The 20,075-nt window shown below is 39.8% G+C and overlaps 1 protein-coding gene across 2 annotated transcripts in view; it reads left to right on the top strand.

Annotated features, from left to right (window-relative positions):
• LOC115769300 (centaurin-gamma-1A) overlaps positions 1-19,254 on the top strand; it is a 76,151-nt gene extending 56,897 nt beyond the window's left edge. For both annotated transcript variants that reach the window (XM_030714027.1, XM_030714028.1), the window contains exons 2-8: positions 9,931-10,163; positions 14,788-14,929; positions 15,622-15,756; positions 15,827-17,167; positions 18,035-18,152; positions 18,217-18,589; positions 18,654-19,254. In XM_030714027.1, the coding sequence (XP_030569887.1) occupies positions 9,931-10,163; positions 14,788-14,929; positions 15,622-15,756; positions 15,827-17,167; positions 18,035-18,152; positions 18,217-18,589; positions 18,654-18,977 (2,666 nt within the window). In that variant the 3' untranslated portion in view covers positions 18,978-19,254. The remainder of the gene's footprint in view (positions 1-9,930; positions 10,164-14,787; positions 14,930-15,621; positions 15,757-15,826; positions 17,168-18,034; positions 18,153-18,216; positions 18,590-18,653) is intronic.
• The last annotated feature ends 821 nt before the right edge of the window (positions 19,255-20,075 follow it).

Below are 20,075 nucleotides of genomic sequence, written 5' to 3'. Positions count from 1 at the left end.
TTTAGCTTGTTGCTTGCAGTCGTTGAAGCGTGGCTTCCTCTATGGGAAATGCCATAGCTAAACCAAGAAAACTGTTGATCGTTGCCTCTTCTCTGAGCTACTTCCAAATTGTATAGCTAATTTTAAGCCAATTAGTCGAATATTTAATGACACCCACCTACGTCACCTTCATGATACCCGGGTCATATGCTAAACTACGCTTTCAACTGTAACGAAAAACGCGGTAAGAATTTTCCCAGGAAGGAAAAAACACTGCGTCCAAGCAGCTCATCTTCAATATTCAAATTTTCAAACAGTTTTCAAAATACTTTGCGTATATTTTCAATTAAATCATTTGTGAACGTCGAAAGACCTGTCAAATGTCTAAAATTTAAATGCACACTTTTCTAGCTGTAATAGGAAAATCGCTTAGGGAAAATAGGAAAAAAGAATCTATATGCAAATGAGTTGACAGCGCTGCGACACGTTTCAAGCGCCGCTTCCGCTGCCAACTTTGGTGGACACTTGTTTTGAAGTTTATGAAAAAAACAAAAAAGGCAGAAGAAAAACCACCACCAAAGGCAGTATGAAGCGGCACCAGTTCCACATGCCTTTCCACAGTCAGTTACAATTTCAGCGTCGGGGCCATTCTAACCAAATAAGCCGGTAGTTTTTTTTTATTTTTATTATTATTCTCTTTGTTTATTTTCGTATTACCTATTGAAGTTATGTGTCGTATCTATTCGGCAGGCACAAAACGATCAAAGCTAAATGTTGAATATGTGAATAGGTTTTTGGTCACTTGTTGCCCATATACAGATTGCCCGCCCGGTTGAGCCCTTGGGGTCGCGCGCTTTTGTTTGTGTTCCCCAATTGAACAAATCCCAATTCTCTTGCGTCCCGTCTCTCTTTCTCTCTCTCCCGCTGTCCCTGTCTCTGGCTGTTTATGGCAAGGCCCAAAAGCGGAAGTTATTATTTAGGTTCCATTCAATTCTCGCCTGTCCATTGTAATTCAAATGTGACGCACTGTGTAACACTGGGTCTAGTGTTGCAAGTCTCTAATAAAATTCTATCCAAGGCTGTTAGCCATAAGGCGACGTGATCATTAAGTTAAGCATCGCGCAAGCTATAGGCTATATATATTTCTATATATTTGTATGTGCTGGCTAAGGTTCAGTCACACTCAAGTGATTCTCTTCTCTGGAACTTACATGAATCTTACAACATAACCGGTTCAAGTGGTTATTGCGGTTGTTTCTTTCGCATTTTCGGTGGGCAGTTATGATTCTGTGTGTGTGTGTGTGTTTGCGTGTGTGAAATTTACACTATCCTGCGGGCTTGCTAATGAGCGTATCAACTATCAATTGGCTATCGTTTATGGCTTGCCTTAAAAGACACACTTAAGATCTTTGAGATAGAAATAAAAGAAAACATAAAAATTTGATGTGTCACACAAATTCTTGTTGGACATTAAAAATATATAATAAATTCTTGAATTTAAGTATAATTAATAATCTTCAACATAAATGCTTGCTTTCAAATTAAGTATGTTTTTAAGATGTGGTGTGCCTTAAATAACGAATGCCTCCTCTAGATATAATATGACAAAAGCTTCTTTTCGGATTTTTCTTAAGTTCATTTTGCAAAACAGATTTTTAGAACCATTTCTAAACTGATCTTGATATAGATAGATCATTTCTTACCCGCACATCCCTTAAACTCTAAAAAGTAAGAAACGAAGAAGGCTCAAACCCAATTTATAGTTGCTTCTTTAATTCACATAGATCTTAGTTAGATATTAATATACTCTCATCTGCATATATGATAATGTTCTATATAAATCTTTATGGATCTTATATTACGTCATCTTCAACAGCTGCCACTTGCGTGCAGCATCTCAAGTTCAATTCAGAGTTTTGTTAGCTAGTGTAATTCAATAGGCCGGCAGCAGACGTGTATTGGCGTATGACTGATAGCAGTTACTTACTGCCCCGTAGGTGCCTACGTAAGCTGTGCCAAAACAACAACAACAACGGGAGACACTCATGCCCGTAATGGGTACTAAGTCATTGAACCGCAAAAAAAAAGTCGACAGACTCGAAAACATTGACTGAATCTGAGATTCAGATGGAGCCGACTCTTCAACACGTCAGCCGAATGAGAGACAAGCGAAGAGCGGGGTTTTTGGGGCGAGGGGTTTTGTATGGCTAATTTAAATCAATCTGCAGATAACTGGCAATCGTTTTGAGCAAACGCTTTTTGGCCAACTAACAAGCGGCTACAAGACGTTGTTTATGTGGATAGTAGTCGGCCCCTGCCCCTGCAACCCCGACCCTAAGCCCATTAATAAGAAATTAATGGACGAGACGCAGAACAATGGACCTCATAATTTTGCACAACCAGCTCGCAAAAAAAAGATACGAAAGAAAATGGATAAAATGTAAACGAGGCGCTCCGATTTCTATAGAAAAGGTCAGTCGAGCAACCGGACCAAATACATAGATAGATCGGCGAACTGCTGGACCTCGAAAGAGAGTCCCGCTGCGGGCAGCAGGAAAAGTAAAAGTAAGCAATTTAAAGATTTGTTGCGCTTGCTAGCGCAAAGAAAGCAGGGTAAAAGTCAGCTGGTCAGCTATAAGCAGCTGTTGTACGAGGCAAGACGATCCAGACAAGATGCTCCTTAATTAGGCGCTGACCATGTAAATCGATTAATTGAATCAAATTTGTATTTCGCAAAGTGAAGATAAATTATCCATGTATAGGGTATTTCTATGATGTTATTCGGGTTTGTAAATTAAGGAACTTTAATATAATATGGGAAAAGATGCCGTGTCTTAGAAGGGATTTATATGAATTTGTTAATATAGAAACTTTTTTATAAAATTGGACATAGAGATTAGAAGATACTCAGGTGAGAATAATTGAATATCATCTAAAGTCAGAATAAAGAAACATATTTTAAGGTAGTAATAAGAATATCATCTGAAGATGCTTCTCAAAACTAAAGAAATCACTTGGAAATATATCGAATCTCTAAGATCGTTAGGAATGAATATGATAAGGTTATTTCAAATATATAAGACTCATAATCAAATTAAACGTATATCAACTAGAGATCGTTATAATCCGAAATGGTAATAAAAGTAACAACAAAAACTGTGTGGTTGGGCTCAAGGTAACCACAGACAATCGAAAGATGATGATCATAAAAATATATATGAAACATAAATACGTTTGCCATTTGAAGACAGGGGCAGCTGCTGCTGCAGACGCGTGCAGTCATAACCCAGGGAATATATAAGACACACACATTGTTAAGAGATCGAGAGAGAGAGAGAGAGAGAGAGAGAGTGAAAAACTAAGGGAAATGTAATCGCAGCACTTTTCCTACCATATTCGCTGTGCATTTTCTTTTGCCTTTTTGCAGTTCTTTTTTTTTGGCTTTTGTGACACACACAGCTGGCACTTCATAAACATGTCATATTTAATAGAGTTCAGCTACGGGAGATGCTACTGGGAATCAACCACCGGGATAAAACGCCTGCTTTGACTTGCCTCTTCCTCTTCTGACTTGCTTATTGTCAACTTTTTGATTGACTCGCTGCCTCAAGTCTTTCACTCTCCCTGGTGTCCTTTTTTTTTTACTCGGGAGAAAGTCAAAAAATAAATGTAGCAAAAACGAGAGAGAAAAAAAGGTAGAAATTGTATATTTATTTCTTGATCATTGTAAAATGATCTCTGTCATAAATTTGACATTTAATCGTCTGTAGAATTTTCACTTTTTCCTTCTCCGATTCAGTTGCTATTGAGCAAGGTCTAGGCAGGAATTCTACAAAGATTAAATTCTTGAACATTTCATTGCGATTAGATTAACTGCAGCGACTCATCGATTTTATATGCGTATTTTTACCCAAAGAAATTACGTGGAAATTGCCCAATCTGAAAATATCTTTGGAAACCATAAAACAAAAATAATCTTTTGCAATGGAAATGCGTTTCGAAGCTCAGAACTATGGAAAAGTGAAATGCTGTTGATTTTAAGTGCTAGCTTTACTTTTCATTACTTCAATAAATTGATATTAATTTCTATTACTCGCTGTATGAATATCTAAGTGCATTCCACAAAATGGGGCATACGAGAGAGTTGTATATTCATGTTTTTTTTTATTTGCGCTGCATTTGCGTGTCATTTTTCAAGAGCTGTTAAACAATTTGCTAATTGCACTTAATTGCTATGAAATACAACAAAAATGATGGAGAGTTAGAGGGGTCTTATGAGCAGCGGGGATACCAGCTAGCAAAGTCGTAGTAAAAGTTGTGGCCACTTACATATTGCTGATAAGCGAACGAACCCCCTAACAAAATTCGTCTTTAAGTGCTGATAGGCTAAAGTCTTGACAGTATACCCTATTTATAATGGGCGAGGGAGTACTACAGATGTGAGCACTGGCATGTTACAAAGCGGAAACTTGAATATAGTATGAAATATATACAATATATACTTCTATATAACATTTTTTCTACCGTTCAATATACAACGAACAATTTTTAATATACAATATCTAATATACAGAGCTTGAAGCTTCGATCTTTATTTATAAGGAAATATATAGGAAAAGTCCTTTTATTTATTGGCAATTCATTAGGACTGAATACTAAGGCAATCAGAGAGTTCTTGGCGCATTTAAGAGTTATATAGAGGCTATCATCTAGCCCAGCACTCCAAATATCATGTCGCTGTGCTAAAGATACTTATATATTAACACTCACATGCTAAATATAGACTTGGCTACTTAAAATCTCTGTTTACTTAAGATCTGTGTGCAGAGTATTTGCAAGTCTCGCTCGCTTGACTTTGATTTGCCACGTTTCCGCCTTTATAGGCGCGTGTTTCGCAATTTACCTATTTCATTTTTTTTTTGTGTTTGTAGCATTCGAATTTAATGATAAATGAGCTGCGATCCACATACACACAGAAAAGTTGAAAGCGAGTGCGCGTAGCGTTGACTGATAATAAAAAATAAAGAAAAAAGACAAAAACTAATTGTTTAATGCGCATTTTTCGGACAACTAATTTATTTATGTTTTCATTTCGCCTTTTAAGTTGTTTGTTTAGCATTTCCAGTTTGCCAAAAATGGAAGTGCTCGTAAAGACCTTCGAGTTCTATGCATAAATTTATCTAGATATAAATCGTACGACTTTTACCTGAGCTCCATAAATCTTTATGCACCAATGACAGCGCATCTTCAGAATTAACCCCTTTTGTCGGAAGGGCGTGGTCTGTGTTAGGGTTCAAGCGCGAGGATCTTGAGCCACTTAACGCGACCTTCAACTCTGCATGTGTGTGTGTATGTGTGTGTGTGTTTGGACAACAAATTAAATTGGCAATTGGCTCCGACGCATCTTCAATTCAATTCATCAAAATCCAGACAACACATGTTATTCACCCCCGCAAACTCGCAGCCTATTCAAAACTATTCACTTATTCATTCAGCAGCTTGTTTATTTTTTCGTTTTATTCTTGCTAATGATGCGTAAATTTCTATGTCAGCTCAACTACACTACAACTGCCTCTTCTTGAAAATATATATGTATATATATTTAGATATATATTATCGAAAATTATTTGCTGATGAAGTCATAGCAAGTATTCAAAACAGCAATACCTCCGACCGCGCTGCGGCATATTTATTATTCATATGAAATTCCTGCACGTGACATGTGACGTATCTGTCAGATACATTTGAGGTAGCTGAAGCTACATGCTGTGAGCATTGCGTGACCGAACCTTGAAGTGTCGCCAGCCATTCGTGCAGAACTTTTCCAATAAGTAGACAACAGTTGGATGAGCAGGCCACACCGATACCCCCAGCCCTCCCTCTGCCACTATTTCTGACACACAAAACTTACAACAGTCTTTTACATGTAATTATTACTTAATGTAACTGTTTAGCTGAGCCCTAACTAAGCTGTGAGTCATGTATGAGATACTTTAGTAGCGGCTAGCAGCACATACTAGAAAAGTGCATAAAAAGTACGAAATCTTTTAAAAAATACTCTATAAATTGTCGATAGTTAAAAAAGTAGTTTTTGAAGGAAAATCTACATTAATCGGTAACATTTCGTATATGTATTTATATATAACTAGATATTTAAACATAAACGCAGCTTACATTTATCAATACACAAGCGTGATGAGTTTAAGCCCCGAACTTCCTTTTTAAGTAAATATGTTATAAATATTATTCTCTAAACTTCCATTTCCATTCTGTTTAACAGCAGCAGTTGGTTTTCGATTTATCTTTTGCCTTTCTCCTACTCTCTTCCAACGTGTTGTGTTTGCCCCGTTTTAATCTTGTTTGTGCGATCGCCCTTTGCTCCTTTTGCCTACCTTATTCTTTGGGCTTTGGCTAATTTTCGTTGCCTTTGTCTCGCCTGCTGGGAGTGAAGAAACGAAATATTCTTTCAAGAAAACATTTTTGCTTGCTTTTGCCACCAGTTTTCGTTGATCTTTTTTCACTGATCTCTGGGCAAACACAAAGAAAGTAAATCAGATTTTGGAGCAGATGTGCGTCCTACGCCAACGTAAAGGTAACCCAAGAGAAAGAAAATTCAGCAGCAGCAGCCTCATCAGCGGTCGCTGGCCAGGTCCTGGCCTGATTTATTGTTCTTCTTGTTGGACGGTCCACTGTGCCGCAATGTCGACACAGCCAGCCTACCTAAATATTATCGTAGGCTCATGCAAATCCTGAATGTGATTTATAGTATGTCCCCGTGCACATATATAAAGATGAAATAGAAATTACCCCCATATCAGAGTAAATTTGATGTGGCTTATGGTTATGGCTTATTAAAAACGCATTATTCGCCTCAAAACCTATCAAAACATGAAATACTTCTAATACATCATAGATATGCCAATACATATGCAATTTTGTAGGCTCTAATTGGCATTTGGGTTTGCTAATGAACAAGGCTGCATTTTAAATGCTACGCAAGGTAAAAGTGGTTTAAACGCATTTTCCCTTCATGTCATTTTGAGCTTAATTGAAGCGCATTTGCTTATACAATACTCTTTTTATATATTCTCTGTGCACATATCAGATTTCCAAGACTTGAAACGCCTTATAGCTGAGTTAGAATAGTGTGTTTTTTATATTATATTATATTTGAACAGCATGCAAGCTGCATTTGTTGTTATTGCTCATAAAAAACCCAACTGACGTTGAATTTAATCGTATTCGTATCAAGTTTAATGTCGCTAAAATACGTTTTTCACGTTTTTCCCTTTATTTTATTTAACTATCTTGTCTAAGTCTCTTGTCTTACAGCTCACAATGCACACTTAACACATTCTGAGCTCACATCTCAAATTTCCTCGAGTTTGATCAGACAATAAGCGAGTTACTAAAGTGTGTTTTCTGTTTGATAGCTAAAGCAAACCCAAGCTGCATTTGCTGAAGGCGCCTCGTAAAACCCTAGCTGCGTGCTGATAGTTGACTACCGTAAAACCACTAAATGGTCAAGGATAATTTATGACATTCCTGAACCTGATCCTTGGTGGGCGCCAGCACATTTATGTGTACATTTCTTGCTGATGGCACGCTTCAAATGTTGATAAAATCGTGTATCTTACAGCTGTCGGTAATAAAAGCAAGCGCCGCACTTGGGTCAGGGGGGTCAATAACGATAACAGTTGCATAACAATTCCAATATTTTATGAAAATAAAATGAATATGCTTCTTTTTTTTCTTCATCATATTGTGTGCTAATTAAAATGCTTAACTCACATCAAGACGCAAATCCCCGAATCGCCTTTGTGTAACAAGCTGAAATTGTAAGCGTAAATGGTCTGTATGGTAAATAGTAAACAGTAAACAAACAAACCTTAGGAAAACTCTACCCCTTTCGCAAGGGAGTTCAAATGGGAAAGAAAGAAAATCTGAAAGCTAGAAAAACTAATGTGCAAATGTCTTTTGGGTCGTGGCTCGTTTGCATACGTAATTAGTTTGGGCATTTTGACAACGATGGCGACATTTGACATGAGTTTGAGTTACGATCGTTACGATCGAGCAATGGGAAATGAGAGCTGAGTTCGGCCAGCATGTTGGTTGGCTTAGAGGGGAAGGTTTCCATTCTAATTCTTTAGCTTGCTTTTCCCATCTTAACACCTTCCCTGGCCCTCGCGGTTTGAACTTTACGCCTAAGCCGATCGGTTGCTCCACAGACATTTGACATCATTAGTCAAACTTAAAGACGCATTTGTAACTGGCGGTTTATTTTCTATTTTTTTCTTCTTCTTCTTCTGTAACTGTTTTAAGCGCCTTTAGGCTGATCGCAGCCATTAATTAGGTGTGTGTTTTTTTTTATGCTTAGAACCAGTTGCCGCCATTTTTGATTTGATTTCATTTCATTTTATGGCCATGCAAATTGCAAAACCGCGCTAATTTTTTTTCTACCACTCTATATGCATACACATTTATAGGGCATATCAGTTTCACAAAGCAGCTTGTTGTTGTATTTCCTTATGATTTTTTTTTGTCCTTTTTGGGTTGCATTATACAACAAAAGGCATATTTATTTCGTTTTAATTTGTAATTTTGCGCTATGGTCAAGGCGAGCGCTTCAGAGAAAACAAAAACAAAGCACAAAAAAAACCAGTTGAACTTGTTAGCGTGTACACACTGTGCTTTAAAGCAGTCACAGATTTTCGTCCTTAGTCCATTAACAAGCCCATGTACTGCTTGTCGACTGGAACAAGTTTCTACGTGTCACCCTTGAGACGCGCTTGGTTGGGCTGTCCATATCCATGTCTGGAGTGCGGAAGAGCCAGCCCTTCACTGTTTACTCAGCCAGCTCTTAACAACTCATAATAGAGCAATTTTCACGTGTCCTTGCTGCCTAGTAAATCAACTGGTCAGCACCGAAAGGATCACCACTTCTATTGTCACTCCTTCCAAACCGTACAACAAAATCTGCTGCCCCTCCTTGGGCGGACTGAAATTGATCGTGGCACTCGTAGTCTAATGTTTTGGGCTTGCCAAGATTTACGAGTATTTGGCACTTTTATGGTTGTTTTTATTTCATTTTTTTCCCTTCCTTGGTTTTAACATTTAGAAGTACGCAATAAATTGCGCATGCAAATTGAGCTGGGAGTAGGTCAGCTTTTACACAGACACGACTCACGCACATAAAAGCTTACAGTACGGCCTACTGCGTGCAGTTCGCAAAAGCTCACCAATACTGAGACGTGCTTTCACACAGACATAGCCCACGCATAGCGAAAGCTTACTTTCACTGCCTCCTGTTACGTGAAGCCAGCAAAAGCTCACTAATACAGGTACATTACCTGAGCGAAAAGGTTCTGTATTGAAACCGTTTTGCCCTGTTAAATTGCCTGGCAATTGTTGCCGCCAGCATAAACTCTGACCTTGAAAGCTTTTGTAATCGCAAAAAGCCAGACTGTAGACGGCTGCCAGCTGACTGCAGATCTTAAGTTCTGATTGAGCAAGCTCTGCGGACTGAGCTGAGCTAATTTTAATCAAAAAAGTGTTCAAGCAACTGACAATTTAAAAGGCTTCTTCTTCATCTCAGTTTTTTTTTTTTGCACCCCTGAGGCACAAAACAATTGCCGAAAACTCTGAAAAGTAGCTGCAACATGTATTCAACTTTTTTTTTTAAAGCTGTCAATCAAAGCCAGGCACAAACATGAAAGATATATATATATGCTATAGTTCTGGCATTTGCATAAGAAGAATTACTAATGAGGAATAAAAAAAAAGACCAAAAAACTTTTTGGCCGCCCTTGCATGTAGGTCAAAAAGATGTCACGAGTTGCAAACGAGTTCCTCGCTAATTAGCGTCGTGTCGAACTAGTTTTCAGTCGACAGCAACAAAAACATTTTCTTACTAATGATTATTTGATTTTTCATCTTTTCGCTTCTCAACAGATTCCTTTGTGAACAGCCAGGAATGGACTATATCACGTTCGGTGCCAGACTTGAGGCTGGGCATTGTAGGCTCTCTAAATTCTGGCAAATCGGCGCTGGTGCATCGTTATCTCACCGGCTCCTATATGCAGGAAGAGTCACCCGAGGGTGGTCGCTTCAAGAAGGAGGTCTTCATCGACGGACAAAGCTATTTGCTGCTCATACGCGATGAGGGCGGCGCGCCAGAAATGCAGGTATGCTGCGGGGGACTCTACCCCAGAAAAAATAACACAATCTAACATACTGTATACATGATATTTCTTAGATGATATATTGGCTCAGAAGGACTGCTAGTGGGGTAGGGGTAGATTTGTCTTGGGGGTTGTTTCTACTCCCACTTTGTAGCGGGCGAGAAAAGTTTGTGCTACAAACAAATTTGAGCCTTATCATCTTGTAAATATTTAAATTGAGGTCAGCTTGGGTTTAACTGAGACACGGGGCTAAAAAGACAGGAAGGAAGGAAACTTTTCTTGGGCTTGTGTGCAGCTCGTTTGCAAAGTGCTTAGCCCATAGTTGCCTACACTGCGCAAAAAACTCTGGATGTAGTTTCCGAGCTGCATTCAGTCATGACTATAAAGTGCTTTATTTTTTTTTTCAAGTGTTCTCAGCTGGCAGACAGTTGCAACTTTTAGTCTGCATAAGCTCTTTAGTTTCGCCGCCTGGCAACTCTGGCCAAATACACTGCAGAACTTTCCATTTGTCGCAGTTTTTGCCAATTATCAAGTTCTTTTTATTTTCTCGCTTCGCAAAATTTCTGACTGCTCTGTCAGCTTTCACATTCAATGGCGAAAAACTGGCCGCAAAGTTGAGCTGTCTGCCGCCCTCTCTTCTATTGGCCCTTTGCCCTGTGACTCACTCAATCGAACTTCGACCTTTGGCAACAAGCTACAATCGGTAACTGTAGCCATGGCGCAGGGCGATGGGTTTTGGCCTGGAGCCAGCTGCTGTTTGAGCATTTTGATCTTGTGAGACTTTTAATACCCTATACCCTAAAAACGTAAAAGTAGAACGAAGTAGAGCACTTTGAGGCAATAGAATGCTGCGATAAGGACGAACTTTAAAGCATACATATATCAGAGCACATAAAAAATGTATAAAGTGCATACAAACTCGCCCCTTCTTCTTTGACTATTCATGATTTTTGTTATATGTTGAAAAACGATAACAGAATAGACATGAGAGTTATTCAAGTATAGCATTTTATATTTGTAGCTGAAGGAAAACTTACAGCTCGCAGCTTGGGCTGACAGTTAAACGTTGCCGTGCAGATTACAGGGTGTCAGCCAGTCGTGCAGTCTAGACTAGAGCTGTCTTGCATCATTGCGACACTTTTTTTGCTTGGGGTCTGGCCAAAGGTCTTTTTTGCACGTTAGGACGCTACGTGATGCGGCAACTGGCCAATATCATTTGGTCTCAGGGAAAGGTTAAAGTTGAGCCAGCCGAAGCGCCCTTTGCAACCTCCTCGTGCGGCAACTGTGCCAAAATGCAGTTTTGCAATCTTTCAAGCAAATAGTATAGGCCCCCTATATTATTTAACTGCAAAGGGAACCACACCGCGAGCTATTTACATTTCTATGGAACGTTTCGAATTCCTGGAGCATTATTTTATTTTATTTCTTTTTTGACTCATTGATTCGCAGCTTGAGAAGCTTTTGTTCCGTTCAAATTCGCATTCGGGACACAATATTCGCGAAAAAAAAACAATTTCTATAGACCCTGTTTATTTGTTCACCGAAATTGCGCGACCTCCCCCCTGAGCTGGCAAACGACCCCTCCGGCTACGACCCCTCCGGCTTAAAGGGTGAAAGTGTGGATTATAATTTTTAAGCTGCTTTCGCTTTTCAACAGGCTCTCTTTTTTTTATTTGCGGTTGGGCTAGGCTGGGGTGTAGGGGTTGCTCTTTATAAAAAATAAAAAAAATGTGTCTGCCACGCGACGTGACCCTTAAAATCGCATAATACCTCAGCTATATCTCTGGGCTTAGCAATTGACTATTTTTAGGGCTTAGCAATTTTTATTCAAATTAATTTCTTTTTATCATTTTTTTTTTGTAATTATATGTTGTTAATATTTGCAATTCAAGCGTGTGATTGACACACATTTTCAAATAATGTACAGTTTTAAAGGAGTGTAACAGTTTGACATGCACAGAAGAGTGAGACAATCATTTATATATTTGAGCTATTTTCCTTTGCATTCAACAATTTGACAATCACTTAACAGTTTGACATGTACAATAATCGTTATACAATATTGATTATTTGTGGGAAATATTTGCTGGTGATAGGCTTTTACAGTTTGATATGCAGTCAACAGTTTGAGCTTCACTTGGTTTCTGCAAATGCAGCCTCACCCGTCTCTGTTGACAAAAATTGCATAATCATTGCCAGGCAGTGCATGTCAAACTGCTATACTCTCTCTCTCTCTCTCTCTCTCTCTCTCTCTCTCTCTCTCTCTCCTTGGCACCCTCTCTTTTTCAATTGGTCGCACAAATCGTTTCTCTCCCGCAATTTAACTAATTTAATGTCCATTTCTTGACTAACTTCTGTCATTCGCATCTTTATGCAACATAATAAACCATATTTCATCAAAAAAAAAGAACCCTCTATTTAACAACAACCCCATGAAGCAGCCAGCCACCCTCTCAGACAACAACAAGAGGCAACAAAATGTGCCGTGGCATACCCTGTATTTGCCAACGGAAATGCATTTTCAATCTCACTCAAATTTGCCGAGTTTGCTTTAAATGAAAAGTCGCATTCTAAACAACTTCTTTGTAAAAACTATTTGCTTGCTCGCAGAAAGGACTCTCTTTAATTTTTCTATTTTACAGGGTATCGTGCACGTCGTAAGAAATCAGTCACTCGCGCCGCGTCGCCACTCAGTCGCGCTTTGTTTTTATTTTCTTTACGAAACGGAGCAGGATATCATTACCATATACGCGTCGACAATATTGCATGCGACTCAGCGACAGTTGCGATTCGACATATTATTCTATTTTTTTCGGATGGGGGCCGCTTAGAACAGACAAGTTCATAGTAATAGAAACGGTAGAAAAGCATAATAGAAGCGAAATGAAATACGCATTTGAATAGGCAGAACATCAAGACGGTTAATAAAATATGGTACATGATATATAAATGTGTGAAATTTCAATTTTAATTGAAAGTTAATTAAATATCTGTTTAATAAACCATTTAATACTTATGATATTGTTTATCCTTAATATTTCTTTTAGATTTTTGTTATGAGAAAGCAGAGAAGTGCTTTATGAAAGAAAATTCATTTTTCATTTAAACCATTTTGATTGGAAGATATATTTTTGTATTTTCCAATATGCATTTTTTAATTGCTTGCAAATTAGATAGATCTATTCCAGATAGATTACTTTAAAGCTATCTTTAAGAGTATGCGCCAGGAGTCTTTAATGCAGCCTGTTCAAATGATCGAAAGCCATAGAAATATTCTCTGCAAATAGCCAAATGCAGTTTGTGTGCTTTAAGTAAAATTATTTCTCTGTCATTTATGTTCATCCTAAGATGGAGCTTTAGCTTGGCATCAGGCAAATTGTAAGCAGGGTTTCTTTTAGTTTTACGATTTGTCAGGCTGAGCAGATGCTTTGAATAGTTCTTAACCCAGATAAAAGTTGAGCCCCATTGTTGTTTCTATTTGCATGAGCCAGACTGTGAGCCTTCCCTCCCCACGAACCCAACCCCATCAATTCGAATTGTTTTGTTGTCAGGCAAATGTCTCCTGGTGTGTGTGTGTGTGTGTCTGAACTGTCACTAACTGTGTGTGTGTGTGTGTGTGTGCGAGTTTCCCGTGTCGCCGTTGCATTTGCAGCAACATTTTTTTCTTGCTCTTCTTTTGCTTTCCTGTTTCCTCCTGCGCATACATTTTCACAACAAATCATAAAAAAGAACAAGAAAAAAAGGCGGCAACCACCCACCCAGGCAAGCGGGCGCCCGCCGGCGGGCGGGCAGACGGGCGGGCGGGCAAACACCCACCGAGGACAACGCCAGGACGAGGCCAGAGGACGACGAGCGCGACGAGACTGACGCCAGTTGTTTGTCGACTGGCATCGCTGGCGGGCGGCCTTTTCTGAAAACCTTCAGTCGCTGCAGTGCAGCTCAAACTGTCGCACAGGACACACGCTCTGCTCGTGAAATATATGTGCATAAATAATTGATAGAATTTCTAAAATTGTGCTGTGTGAGTGAAGTGAATATTTAAATAAACAAATTTGTTTTAGTTTTTAAAACGGAGGCTAAACAATCGATAGTGTATGCGGCGCAGGACACATGAATCCTGCGCAGTAAACACAAAGCGCCTGTTTACAAGCCAATGTAAAAGTTCATTATCCTGCGAGTGCCTGCATGTGTGTCTGCGAGTGTGTTGTGTGTGTGTGTGTGTCTGAGGCATACAAAAATCATTGAATGTTTAGCACACGGCAAGGACTGCTGCCAAAGGCTTCAAGTGCTTCATTAGCGACTTTCTCAAGTGTGTGTGTTGCGTGTCCTGAGACTCTGGGACTGCTTAACCCTTGCCCCCCTGTCCACCTTCCTCTCGTCCTTCCTCTCGCTGCCCTGTTGTTGTCCATTGTTAGGCGCGCTTCCGCCTTTTGTGCGCTGCCCGTCGCCAGACGCCGCAATTTTTGTTTACTTCGCACACAAAGTCAAGGACTCGCGGCCAAAAGTTTTGCGCTTCCATTTTTTTGTTCTTCACTTTTTTATATTTTCTTTTTTTTTCTCTTTCATATTTTGCACATGCTTCTCTTTCTTGCGTTAATTTCAATCTTTCTACCTCTTCATCTTTCAGTTCGCTGGCTGGGTGGATGCGGTAATCTTTGTGTTTAGCCTGGAGAACGAGGGCAGCTTCAATACAGTCTACAATTATTATACCAAAATGGCGCATTTTCGCAATGGACAGGATATACCCATGATATTGGTCGGCACACAGGGTAAGCTCAATTCTATACTATATATCGTATATGATATACTCATAACCTCATAAATGATAACACAGTCACTTCAGGCTAAAAATTATTTAAATCTGTAGATAGCACAAAAGATACGTTGGAACACAATATACTTTCGATTAATTCCGATTAATTTCGATTATATCGGAACATATTAAAGAGGCTTTACAAGATTATTTTTACGAAGAAGGTTCATATATATAAAATTCATTGTGAAAAGTATAAAAAAATAACAATAAAAAATAGTTCGTATAAATAATTTATTGATCAGTGCTAAAATCCTTTGAGCATAATAAAAATTAGATTCATCGATTCACAAAACCATAATACTCTCCAACAATTTACACACAATTTATTTTGGTCGATAAATTAATTAATTTTGTTTAAAATTTTTCAAAGCAAATGAGCCATTTTAAAAATATATATGCAGACTCTTTTCTCGAATTTTGTTTAGGAATTTCAATTTAAATGTTCTACCGATCTTTTAAGATATAACGTGTAGAATTTTACGCCTACTTCAGTCCATTTTTATTTCGATAAGTTTATCGAAAACTCGTTTAAAGTTTTGCCAGCCTATTTCTCGATGGAAATAATTTGATTTCTTTAAAACAACTTCTTACCACTTGCTTAACTCAGCCTAACCAACTTTTGCACTTCTCCCATCTGCCACACAGACGCCATCAGCGAGCGGAATCCGCGTGTTATCGATGACACGCGCGCCAGGAAATTGGCCAGCGATTTGAAGCGCTGCTCCTACTACGAGACCTGCGCCACCTACGGCCTAAATGTGGAGCGCGTCTTTCAAGATGGTGAGTTGCAAGCGCACTGAATACACATTGAATGCAGCAATTGAACTCCGTTTTCCCTTCCAATACGTAGCCTGCCAGAAGATACTCTCTCAGCGTTTGCCGCTGCCTCCAGCGATGCAGCCGCCGCGGCCAACCACACCGCAGGGCACTCGACTGGGCTTGGCCACATTCCAGCCGCCGCCCACAAATGGACAGCGGGCGCAACAGCAGCAGCTGCCATTGCGCATGAGCGCCGACTTTGCGCAGGCGGAGCAGAAGCTCTGGTCACTGCAGGCGAGCGCAGCCGGCTCCACGAATGAGAACAACAACGTAACCAAATACAATCCTGGTACAGCTGCACAACAACAACAACAACAACAGCAGCAGCAATTGTCGCTGGCCGGCGACTGCAGCCAGGTGCAGCTGCGTGATCCGCGCGATTTGGCGCCGCCACCTGGCAAGGATCTACCCACGCCCACATCGACGCCCACGACAAGCCGTAAAAGTCGACGGCGCTCAAATCTCTTCATACCCTCCTCCTCCAAGAAGAACGATAAGGAGCCAAAGAGCAGCGAACTGGGCAGCGGTCGCTCCATACCCATTAAACAGGGCTATTTGTACAAGCGCTCAAGCAAATCTTTGAACAAGGAGTGGAAAAAGAAGTATGTGACGCTCTGCGACGATGGGCGGCTCACCTATCATCCCTCGCTGCACGACTACATGGACGATGTGCACGGCAAAGAGATACCGCTGCAATATGTCACCGTCAAGGTGCCCGGCCAGAAGCCACGCGGCTCCAAGTCCATAATTACGAACAGTGCGTTGACCAGCTCGCTGCTGACCAACGGACAGCGGAGCACGCAGGGCACACTCAGTGAGGGTATCGGCTGCTTGACGCTGGCCAAGGATAATCAGCGCAAGCTGAGCGAAAAGCTCTCCCTGCTGGGCGCTGGTGCTGCCGGCGGCGGCGGCAGTGGTGGAGGCGCCAGCGGAGGTGGCGGCATTGAGCCGCTCAAATCGAATAGTTCACAGCAGACGAGTGGAGACGAGGGCATTGCCATGTCCAATTCCAATTCGCAGACATTTACAGCCGGCGAGGCGCCCGCCAGCAAACTGGAGGCCCAAACGCCCAACGTTAAGAAGCGCCATCGCCGCATGAAGAGCAGCAGCGTCAAGGCAAATGAGGCGGACGACAATGATGGCTACGAATTCTATATTGTTTCGCTGGACTCCAAGCAGTGGCATTTTGAGGCTGCCAATTCGGAGGAGCGCGATGAATGGGTCGCCGCCGTCGAGCAGGAGATCTTCAAGAGCCTGCAGGGCATCGAGAGCAGCAAAACGAAGCAGGCAACCAGTACGGAACTGGCCGCCATGCTGGCGATCAGGCAGCGGGTGCCCGGCAATGGGCATTGTGTCGACTGTGGAGCGCCAAGTAAGTAGGAAAATAGTTTAGTTAAGCGTTAGTGCCATTACCAGAACTTGGCGATAGTTTGAGTTGAAATTAATGAGTCTAAATAGGGATATATATAGATATTAAAAGGTTCTCCTTGCTTATGATACTATCGATCATCACTAGATTCTGGCGATAGCTTAGGATCTAATCAATAGTTTTATCACTAGACTGGCGATAGTTTCAATTAAGGTAAATTCTAGTTGTGAATTCAAGGACTCCTTAATAATAAGAGAAACTATGGCCCGATTCTGCATATAATTTAAGATTTGCCGATTGTTAACAATAATGATCACGGGATTACTATCCGAAGTGTCATCACAAGATCCTAACGATAGTTTTAAAAACAGACATTTTTATTAATTATATGTCTTAGGATTTGTGTTATTAATCGTACCGTGAAACTCAATTTTCCACAGGTAGTTCTTTGTTACAGAAACACATACAGAAAGAAAATGTTTAGTATCAATTGAGTTTTTAGCTTCTTTTTTTTTGCTGAGGCGTGATCCGCAACTGTGGTAGCGATAAATATAATAAGGGTATTCACGAATTAAGTTATATAAGAAGTTATATATATATTTTTATACCCTTAACCCATTAAAAATGGGTATATTGTATTTGTGCAAAATCCAAATGTATGTAACAGGCAGAAGGATCAACCAGCAAGGATCTCAGAACCTATAAGAGCTAGAGACTTGAAATTTAGATGTAGGTGCTCCTAGGGCCTGCGTAGATCGAGTTTGCCCAAAGTTCTTGCAGTACTGTCCGCATTGTTGCTGGATATCAGCATTAGGGGTACCCAGTTAAAACAATTGAAAAAAATATTTATGATTCTCTTACCCCTTTCAGATCCCGAATGGGCCAGTCTCAATCTGGGCGTGCTCATGTGCATTGAGTGCTCGGGCATACATCGGAATCTCGGTTCGCACATATCCAAGGTGCGCTCCCTGGGTCTCGACGATTGGCCGTAAGTATTAATCCATTAAAAAAAACTCAAACTTTTACTAATTTCTCGTTTATCTGCCCTTTAGAGCGCCGCATCTGAGCGTTATGCTGGCCATTGGCAACAGCCTGGCAAATTCTGTGTGGGAATCGAATACGCGGCAACGTGTTAAACCGACAGCGTTGGCCAATCACGAAGAGAAGGAACGCTGGATACGCAGCAAGTACGAGGCCAAGGAGTTTCTCACGCCCTTGGGCAGTGGCAATCATGTAAATGCCGCCTCGCCGGGCCAGCAGCTCATTGAGGCGGTCATCAGGGCGGACATCAAGTCGATTGTCTCCATATTGGCCAATTGCCAGGCAGAGGTGACCAATGCCAATGTGAGCGCACGGGATGTGCGCACCCCACTGCTGCTGGCCTGTGCCATAGGCAACCTGGCCATAGCACAGCTGCTCGTCTGGGTGAGTTAAGCGGAAAAAGAATCCATCCATTGAATGTGTATTAATTTGTTGTACAATTTTATAGAACGGCGCCAACATCAAGCACACGGATCATGAGGGTCGCACCTGTTTGGCCTATGCACGCGCCGCCCAATCCCTGGCCACGGCCAAGTCGATGAAGGCAGCCGCTGCTCTGGCCGCCGGCACCCCAGCTCCGGCCCCAGCGCCCTCAGCTAATGGTGGCATACCCGCACCACAGTACAATGTGGAGGATACAACGGCTCTGGTGGAGCTGCTTGTAGGTCTGGGCTGTCCGGAATCGGCGCCGCTTACAGCCAGCGGCACGTTGCCCCGACGACGGGATACTTTGGGCACACCCTATGAGAAATCCGTTTCGGGCGTTATCTAAAAAAAAAAAAACAAAAACGCATAGTTGAATTTCATAAGCTTCAAAACAAGTTTGTTTTTTTTTTTAATTGTATTAATTGTAAAATGCAGAAAATATGTTTAATCTGTTTGTTCGTAATAATTAGTTTTAAAAAGTAAGCGTAAATTTCTCGCTGTGTATAGCAAAAATAATTGGGCAAGTTTTGAATGACGCTTAGTTTTATAGTTCTAAAACGGAAAGAAAAACAAAAAAAAAATTTAAATGTGCAAATTAATTATTTTTTTCTGGCCCGCTTTGTATGAAAATTCAGAAAAATTAGTTTTTTATCTACGATTGTTTTTTAGTTTTGTTTTGCTTTTTAAGTACGCTTAATAATAGGCACAATCTGTACAGTCTTGTTGTAATCTCAAGTTTTAAATTAATTTATTATTTGCGTATTGTAACTATTATCATTATCATTATTAATTATTATTATTATTGTTTTTTAATTGTGTGCAGGTTTTTTTTTCTTATTGTCGTTTGCAAAACAACAAATTAAGTAATTATGTAATTTGCTTTTTAAATAATTATTAACTGTAGGAAAACAAGAAAAGGCTCTCATATATAAAATTACATTATGCCTAAAAAAAATAGCTGATGAAAAAAAAATTAACAAAACCAACAATATATACGTATATAAACATAGTGAATCTAAGACTAAAGCCAAAAACAACTTATTACACTATATCTATACATAAACAAATTCTATAAATATATATATATATATATATATATATATATATATATATACAAAAGTTGAAATTGCTTGATAATCGGTTAAAACACGCTTAACTTGTAGTTTATGCAAAAACAAAAACCAAACAAAATGAATTCGCTAACAATATTCTAAAATAGAAAAAACTTTAAAAATATTCAATAAAAATGTGAGCATTGATTTTATTAGGATCGAAGCAGTTAGAAATGAAATGACGATTTACATTATATATATCTATATATATATCTATATATATATATATAATATAGGAGGAAACACACTTCAAAGTATTTCAAACTAATTATACAATATAGTTAAAAAATTCTATAAAAATGATATATATATATATATATATATATATATGT

Source organism: Drosophila novamexicana, unplaced genomic scaffold (genome assembly GCF_003285875.2).
Source record: "Drosophila novamexicana strain 15010-1031.04,08,12 unplaced genomic scaffold, DnovRS2.1 tig00004549-arrow-arrow-pilon, whole genome shotgun sequence".
NCBI lineage: Eukaryota > Metazoa > Arthropoda > Insecta > Diptera > Drosophilidae > Drosophila > Drosophila novamexicana.
The sequence above is the reverse complement of the archived record's forward strand: the minus strand, read 5'-3'. Positions and strand labels throughout refer to the sequence as shown.